The sequence below is a fragment of the Micropterus dolomieu genome, linkage group LG19 (genome assembly GCF_021292245.1).
Source record: "Micropterus dolomieu isolate WLL.071019.BEF.003 ecotype Adirondacks linkage group LG19, ASM2129224v1, whole genome shotgun sequence".
NCBI lineage: Eukaryota > Metazoa > Chordata > Actinopteri > Centrarchiformes > Centrarchidae > Micropterus > Micropterus dolomieu.
The window spans coordinates 35,173,788-35,182,303 of record NC_060168.1 but is presented as its reverse complement, the minus strand read 5'-3'; the positions used below and the strand labels follow the sequence as shown (position 1 = coordinate 35,182,303).

Sequence of the window (8,516 nt, the reverse complement as noted above, 5' to 3'; positions counted from 1 at the left end):
ACGCAACAGCCGCCTTTCTCTCGGTCTCACTGTAGAGGGACGGAGTTTCTTTCTGACGGCATCAGCCGGCCGCAGGATAGACGGCGGACGCCGAGTCGGCCGTTTCGGCCCGCCGCCTCTCTGGAATGTCCCGACTAAAGCGTCGCCAACACCTGCAAGACATCCGGCTTCAAGTTAGCGATAGTTGTTGTTTCATTCAAAAAACGGCGGCGTCGGTTGCTAGGTAACAGACTGTTGAGTGTTTAGGACTTCCTGATTCCTGAAGTTAGATTTGCTTCTGTGATACCAAACTGGGGAAACTGTCTGAACTTCAGACACATTCACGCGTCACACAGCTGCTGAAATAACTTCAGATTAATACCCCTGGTGAAAATTGTGAGCCGAGTGTTGTTGGCTGTATGTTTTTATGAGTGTGCTGTGGCAGCTTTAACTTTGTCGGGTAACTCCGCCACCGTCTTTGCTCTTTTAAAAACAAACTCTCACCATGCAGTCCTTGGCTGAACGGCTCTCATTCAGTCACCACGTAACCTGCTGCTTCAGCCTCCTGCTTTATGATATAAATCCTCTCGCCTCCCTCTGAGTCCAGTAGCTTTATATTATATTCCTTTAAAACAGCAACTCTGTCGCACATCAGGCAGGTAGCATTTCTGTTAAACTCTGTGTTCATCGTCCACCTTCTGTTTTTACTTGGTCTTTCAAGTAAAAGAAGACGTTTAAAAGCTGTGTTTTTATTTTAATTATTTCAGAAAGGGTAGCTTGAATTGGCGTGAAACCGCTATAAACTACCATTAAATTAAAAAATAATACGGCCAGATGATGGGTGAGGAGGGGCCTGATGTGGCCCTGGGGGTGAGTTTGAGACCTCTGGTCTAAAGACATCAGAGCGCCGGTACAGCCGGTGTTCTGTCGATTTATGCTTCCTATCGAGATGCGCTACTTAGCGGTTCTGCGCATGCACACGACCCATAAATCTGCGTAACCTTGCTGTTGGGCATGCCGTTGAGACAGCGGCTGATCGTCAGCAATATGAAAAAGAAAATAATTATTAGTCTATCAGAATACGCTGCCCCTGATATCTTAAATAAAGATGGCATAATATAGTATTTCAACATGCTCCCCATCTCCGTACAGTGCAGTGTGAGCAGTGGTGCAATAGAAAATGATTCTGTAGTGGGAGCTTTTATTTGATGGGGGATATTAGTCAGAATACGCTGCCCCTGAAATGATGTTATAATATAATCAAAAAACAGAGTTATACCTGTATGGGATTGGAAATGGGAACACATGGTAGCATTTTTCGACAGGGCAGCGGCTTCAACCTGGAGACCAGAAACCAGAAACAGACCGTCTTCCAGTGGTGCATGTTGTTTGTCTCTGTCCTGAAGTCAACGTAACGTTTCATATTTGAAAGAGGTTTGTGCACCACGCTGCCCCCTCCTGGCCACCGTACAGCAGCGGTAGCATCAGCACGGGGAGCTTCCACTGCCGCCTCAGGTGGAAAGAGTCCAGGTAGCGTAATAGCCCGGCTGCTGTAGGCGAGCACTCGCCGTACGTCGCCATGATTCACGTCTGAGTCTGGAACACCTCAGTTTGTTTTCGTGCTCTTATTCACAGGACAGAACACACTGACCTGACGTGAAATCTGACTTAAATCAAATCAACAACAAAACCCACATCCTGTCCAGCAGCTCACCATCATGGCGGCTGATTTACAGCAGTGAGGTAGTTCAGTTCTGCTCTGTGGTATTATTAGATTTTAGTGTAACAAAAACTATTTCTGTGTATTTTTGTACCGGCGACAGACACGTGTGACATCATCAGAAAACCTTGTAAAACTTTGTTTAACACGGGTTTGAGCAGCGCTGGCAGCAAACAGGAAGTGAGTCCAGCTGCGAGTCGGATCTCCCGTCTGTAAACACGACGGCGCTGCGATAAACAGTTACTTCTGATTAATTGAAGCCTCGGGGGGGAAACACACACGCAGACAGTGATCAACGGTTTCCATGTGTTGGAGGTAAACGGAGGCTCAGCAGGCCTGAGAATACACGAACACATGAAATGCATTAAAACTGGATTAAAATACTTTAATTAATTATTCTTGGTGTTAAAATAATAACTAGAACACGTAGTGGACAGTAATTAAGTACTCAAGGACTTGCGTACAAATTAGAGGTATGCTATCTGAACTTTACATGGAGACAATAATAATGAAGTGAATCCAGAACAGAAACAAGAACCAGCTGCAGTCTGATGCTAAACAGTTAAAATCAACAACTACAGCAGTAAAATCCTGCTTTTACTTTAATGATGAGGAATAATAATCATCTAATAAATAATAGTATAACAGTCACAGGACAGTGAGTACTTTAATACTTCAAGTACATTTTCCTGGTTATACTTACATACTTTTATTTTAAGAACATTTTCAATGCAGGACTTTTACTTAAGTATCTGAATACACACATATATATTATAAAACTGAGTGTTAAATTATCATTGAAAGCTGTTTATAATAACAGTGTTTGATTCCTCGAGTATTATTAAATTCTGTCTGTCATCACGCTATCAGCACGCTTTACTTTTGATACTTAAGGACTACTTTTAAAAATACATATGTACTTATACATTCAGTGGAGTAATACTCTACTTTTACTCATGTACAGTATTAGTATTTGTGTACTTCGTCCACTGCTGAGAATAACTGCAACATGTGCTTGTTGCTAACAGGTTGTTTACTCGTTAGCTGGTGGCTAATGTTTCCGCACGTTGCTAACTGTTAGCTGTGTATGACATAAAGTGAAGAAGACTACAACTCCCAGGGTGCAGTTCACTAACAAACAGCCAATCAAAGAGCTTCACGTGGTCTTGAAGCGTTTCTGATTGTTGCTGCGTTCAGGTGCTCCTCCGAGGGCCCCACGTCCCGAGCTGTGAAGCCGCTCTTCCTCTGCGGTGTGTTCACGTGCTTTAACGTTTAAACAACACGGACGCCGCTACAAAGATCTCAAAGAGCTGTTACTGCACCAGTACCTGGAACCACTAAAATACTGCTTGTACTGCAAATACATACCTTTCCTAATTAATCTAGGTCGCTCGACAGGGACAGCATTTAAAAATGACAAAATGACTTAGCAAAACATTTAAATGCAATACATGATTTCACACTTTTAATCAAACGTTTCTACATGTATGACGCCAAAACTCTCTCAGACTTTCTGAGCTGTTGTTCCCAGTCGGGAAATAACACTGATGCTTCCCCCCCTTCGCAACACACACTGCCTTATTGCACATATTCCTTATTATTCTTTGATATTTTGTCACTTCTTATATAAATACAAATCCTCTCCCTTGTATTTTCAGAGTAAATGAAAATAACATTTTGTTTTCTTTAATTCTTCTCTAACTTGCATCTGTTTATTCCGTATTTATATGTTTTTAAATCTATTAATGTCACCAGGATGTTTATGTCTTTGTCTTTGTAAGTAAATCCCTCGTACGTGTAAAATACTGCTTGGCAGTAAAGCTCTCTGTGATTCGACCGAGCTGCTGAGGCAGGTGTGAACAGGTGTGTCTCTTTGAACACGTGAACGTGTCTTTAGGTTGTAGAGCTTCACAGAGCAGCGACCTCACTTCTTTCTCTGGGAAGGTGTTTGTTTTTAGCACAGCTGTTAACAGCTGGAGACAACAGGAAATGACATCACTTCTCTTCCTCAGGTTCTTCCGGGGCGACTACACGGTGGAGGTGGCCATCAACGACTACCTGGACATCTACTGTCCGCACTACGAGGTGGCGGAGCCCGCCGAGCGCATGGAGCACTACGTGTTGTACATGGTGAACTACGACGGCTACACGAGCTGCGACCACCACAGGAAGGGCTTCAAACGCTGGGAGTGCAACCGGCCCCAGAGCCCCAACGGGCCCCTCAAGTTCTCCGAGAAGTTCCAGCTCTTCACGCCCTTCAGCCTGGGCTTCGAGTTCAGGCCCGGACACGAGTACTACTACATCTGTAAGTACTGCTGAGCATTTCTGAGTACTACTACATCTGTAAGTACTGCTGAGCATTTCTGAGTACTACTACATCTGTAAATACTGCTGAGCATTTCTGAGTACTACTACATCTGTAAGTACTGCTGAGCATTTCTGAGTACTACTACATCTGTAAGTACTGCTGAGCATTTCTGAGTACTACTACATCTGTAAGTACTGCTGAGCATTTCTGAGTACTACGCCCGCGGCGAATAAACGACCAGAGTTTGAAATTAAAGGGATTTCCAGTTACGTATGAAGTAAAATGAATGGATGTCTATGGGAGTGTCATTTCATATAGGATTAATAGCGCCACCTAGAGGCCGATTGACACCAAATTTCACACAGCCCCTCGGGAGTGCGTGCCACATAAGGTCCCCGAGTTTGGTTTAGATCGGCCATTGCAAAGCTACGATATGACATCACATCCTTTTTTTGCGTTTTCTCAAACATTTGTTAGCTTAAAATTGGGACATTATTTCGCGAATCAAAATTTCCTCTACAGAGTTTTACCAGCTCGGTCCAGAGATGTTCCGTGCAAAGTTTGGTTCCGATCGGACTTGCTGCTTCGGAGGAGTTAATTAAAATAGGTTTTTCATTTATCATGAAGGTTTTTGATATCCTCCATATTCGTCTTCAGGAGTTCAAGCCCAAACGCGTTGACCTTGCTTTTAGCGCCACCTAGTGGTAGAAGTGTGCAAATTTTTGCACCCAAGTTACTCTCGGGGCTGTGAAGCTACCCTGAGAGTGTCGCGTCTGTAGGCCGCAGTATCACTTTTATGCACGGAAGAAAAAAGACAATACAAAACAATAGGGTTCCCAGCTCCGCTCGGGCTTGGACCCCTAATTAAAGTAAAAAAATGAGCAGATGAGCAGCTCAGCATGTGGCCTCCTTATCTCTGATGGCGTCCCTCAAAGCACTGAGCACCTCCTCCTTCGCTGACAGTAAGAGGCTGTCTTTGTTGACCCTCAGGTCTCGCCGAGCTCGTAAAATGTCCCGACCGTCTGTCCTAGTCATAACATTTATATATTTATTAATGCCATTTTAAGAATGTATGCGCTCACATGCTGAATAAATGATGTGTCTGGATTCTCTGCGGGACATAATGTTGTATATTCTCCACGCTGGGTCAGGAGCAGAGAGAGCAGCTGTGTCTCCATGTTTCAGTCACAGCTGAACTCTGAGCTGAAGCTGGTGGTGCAAAGAAACCAGAAACATCATATGAAATGAAGAACATTAAATCCATCTGGATCAATAACCTGGATTTAAAACAGACACAAACTCATACTGCCCCCTGCTGGCGGAGAGGGCGAACAGCAGCTCAGCTGACGCTGCAAGCAGAATTTACTGAGGTCAAACTGAACTGGGCTGCACCAATCAGAGCGCTCGCTGTGAAAATAGATACATGAACAACATCAGAGCGCATGTTATCACTTTGTTTAAGTTTTCTTCTAGACCCGTCGGGCTTTTTCCTAATGTCTGTCTTCAAATGGAGAAACAAAAAAAAAGGAATTTGCAGAAACCTAAACTAGACCGTTATTTAAAATTGGGTTTTTGGATTCCGGCTGTGTGATGGAGCTAAACGTTTCCCTCGGCTTCAGGGACAAACGGCTCCCGGGTGTTTGTTTGCCCACAGAGAAACGCTGAGGGCGAGCTTGTTTTCGTCCCCGGTGTGTCCCCGCTGGGAGCGACGACAGCAGCAGCATCAGAGGCATGTTGTGACAAACACCTGGAGGGGCGGGGCTTCAGACAGACCCAGGAGACCGTAACCTGTCAGGGCTGAACGTAATCTTCATCGTCACACTGACGACATCAGAAACCATAGACGGGTCCAATAATTAGAAAAGAATTCATCACCTTTTAATTTATTTGTTGTTTTTCATGAACAGTTTGATGCAAAGCACTTTTACACAAACCTTTATCATCATCATCATCATCATCATCATCCTCCTGAGGTCTGATATTATTATTATTAGTGGTGTTAATGCAACCGGCAGAGAGTTTAACACGAGCTGCTGTCAGTGTCTGTTTTGCAGCTAGATTTAACGGACACTTTGTCAAGAAAGTGCTTTTTTTTTTTTGTCGCCCTAGTTGATCTGCTGTCTTCTCTCTGCAGCGTCTCCACATCCAAACCTGGCTGGGAAACCCTGTCTGAAGCTCAAAATCTACGTCAAGCCAACCAGTGAGTCTCCTCTTCCTCTTGCTGAAACTTTGTCCTTTAATTCTGAAGCTTCGACATCCAAAGCACAAGTTTTATATTCACATCTTTCAAGTCTCTTCAACCAGTGCAGTTGCCCTTAACGTTAACTTTCTTCGGACGGCTGAGAATCATTTCCTGTTAATGAGCCCGACTCTCTCTGGTTTCACTGTTTGGTACGTTTGTAGATTTAAATTGCTAAGGTCATTACTCGTCTCCTTTCCCCCGCCGGTCCATGTTTTATCTATTACTATAGCTTTAGATCTCCAGCTGGCGTTTATAACATCGTTGCAGGCGGCGGTCCGTGTTGTGAACGCAGCTCTGAACGCCGTCCTGATTCTGCCGGTGAAACGTACGGAAATAAAGTTCATTTTTTCCCACTTTATTGAACACAAACAGGCATCTGTATTAGTTCGTTACAACACAACAGAGAGCACGAAGACACAGACAGAAAGTAAAATAATGAAAAGAAAGGAAGCGTCTCAGAGAAGGATAAAGAAGAATGTCTCAAGGATTTTAAAAAGACGGCCGGTTTGTTTTTATTGCTTCTAAATCAGGAGATCTGATTAATAATATGTACACCCACGTAGAAATTCAACCGTTTGATCCTGTTTAGAAATTTCTGTATCATCCTACAGAGTACTGATAATGACGGTTATCACGTTAAAGCAAACTGAACATCTAACAGCAGCAGCGTCTCCGTGTGAAGTTCAGGCTCCTGCTGGATTTCCTTCCACTGCTGCAGAAGTTGTTAACTTGTTATTGATCCCTAAAAATTCTTTATCTGACCTGAACTTTGTCTTTATCTTCTTTGATTATTCTGCAGCAGTGGAAGGAAATGAACCATATTTCTACAGGAAACGCCTTGGAACAGCCTGTTAATGCACCTCAGAAGCTTTATTTGGACTAATTATATATATATAATTAATGAAGGCAGACAGAGCAGCTGGTCATCGGTTGATCCTACAGTGAAATAATGAACAAAACGCCTTCATTTAATTGTAGATCTGAAATTGTTTTGGTGACGTAAACCTTGTTTTTAACTTTGAAACTTACAGAAGAACTACAAACATGGAGATGTTCTGAAACTTTTGACTGGTAGTGTTTATTTCTTATTTACAAAACATCTTCAGGCTCCTAAGTAAGTAATTACAGTTAAAATGATGCATTCAGGGGTCACAGCATGTTAGACATTGTACAAAGTCTCCTGTACTTCACCCTCAGAAATTCTACATTAATAATCAGATCTGATTGGCTAATGTGCAGATCACTGGGTGAAAATAACACATGACCAAACTTTAAAAGAGTGATTTTTTTAGATTTGTGAATTTGGGCTGTATAAAGAAAATTGACCCGACTCAACAGTCTTTTTATTAAGATCAGAGAACTTAATCTTTATTGAGTGATCGGTTAAAATCAAGGGCAACTGGACTTGGTTGAAGATACTCGAAGACGTTTCGCTTCACATCCAAGAGGCTTCTTCAGGTCCGAATGACTTGCTGGGGGTGAAAGTGATGGATCCTGTGACGACAGTAGTCTGAGTCACTTGTTCTCCTGGAAAAGATGAAAGGACAGCATTGTAGGTGGCTGATAAGTGGTGTCTCAGCCCTCCTCCCCTATTGACAGATGGTTTCTCCACTTCTGTTTATCCTGCAGATGTAGGTAGACTGCTGAGTCCTGAACTGAGGAACTGGCCCTTCATGTGTTTGTGTAGTGGTTGTTTAGTTTCCCCAGTATATTCAGGCCTCAGCAGACACTAGATTCTTGTCTTTGGGGTGGACCAGCATCTGTCTTAGTGTGTTCTTGGGTTTAAAAAACACAGGGATGTTGTGTTTGTTGAAAATCCTCCTGAGTTTCTCTGATACTCCAGACACGTATGGAATCACGAGGTTGTTGCGTTCGACCTTCTTCTCCTCGTCCCCTGTAGTTTTGGTCTTCCTGGATCTGTCCACAGGCTGTAAGTGCCCCCTTCAGGTGTTTATCCTCCTACTCTTGGGCTTTGGTACTTCTTGGTGGGTTCTGGTGGAAATCAAAGTGTAAGTATTGTCTGTATGGGGGTGTGTTCCTGTAAACTTCAGTCCAGGAAAGCCAAACTGTTGGTGACGTGTGAACTTGGCGTTTCTGTTCGCAGAGTTGATGTGTTCTGTGAAGGCTTGCACTTCCTGGGTTTTCATTTTGACCCCCGTGTCGTCCACATACCTGTACCTGTTCCTCTGAAGGAGCTCAGGGCTCTGCTTTCTGCTCCCTCCAATAGGAGACCCCGGTGAGCCCACGCCACAGCCGTGCTTCTGTCT

The 8,516-nt window shown here is 43.6% G+C and overlaps 1 protein-coding gene and 1 pseudogene across 1 annotated transcript; one reads left to right on the top strand and one right to left on the bottom strand.

The window, feature by feature from the left end:
• The first annotated feature begins 125 nt into the window (after window positions 1-125).
• LOC123957327 (ephrin-A2-like) lies at window positions 126-6,326 on the top strand. Its single transcript, XM_046030020.1, has 4 exons — window positions 126-223; window positions 1,803-2,014; window positions 3,712-4,004; window positions 6,142-6,326. The coding sequence occupies exons 2-4, from the start codon at window positions 2,004-2,006 to the stop codon at window positions 6,324-6,326; spliced, it is 489 nt and encodes a 162-aa protein (XP_045885976.1). The 5' UTR covers window positions 126-223; window positions 1,803-2,003.
• Window positions 6,327-8,192: 1,866 nt separating this feature from the next.
• The window catches only part of LOC123957326, a 1,438-nt pseudogene continuing 1,114 nt past the window's right edge, over window positions 8,193-8,516 (bottom strand).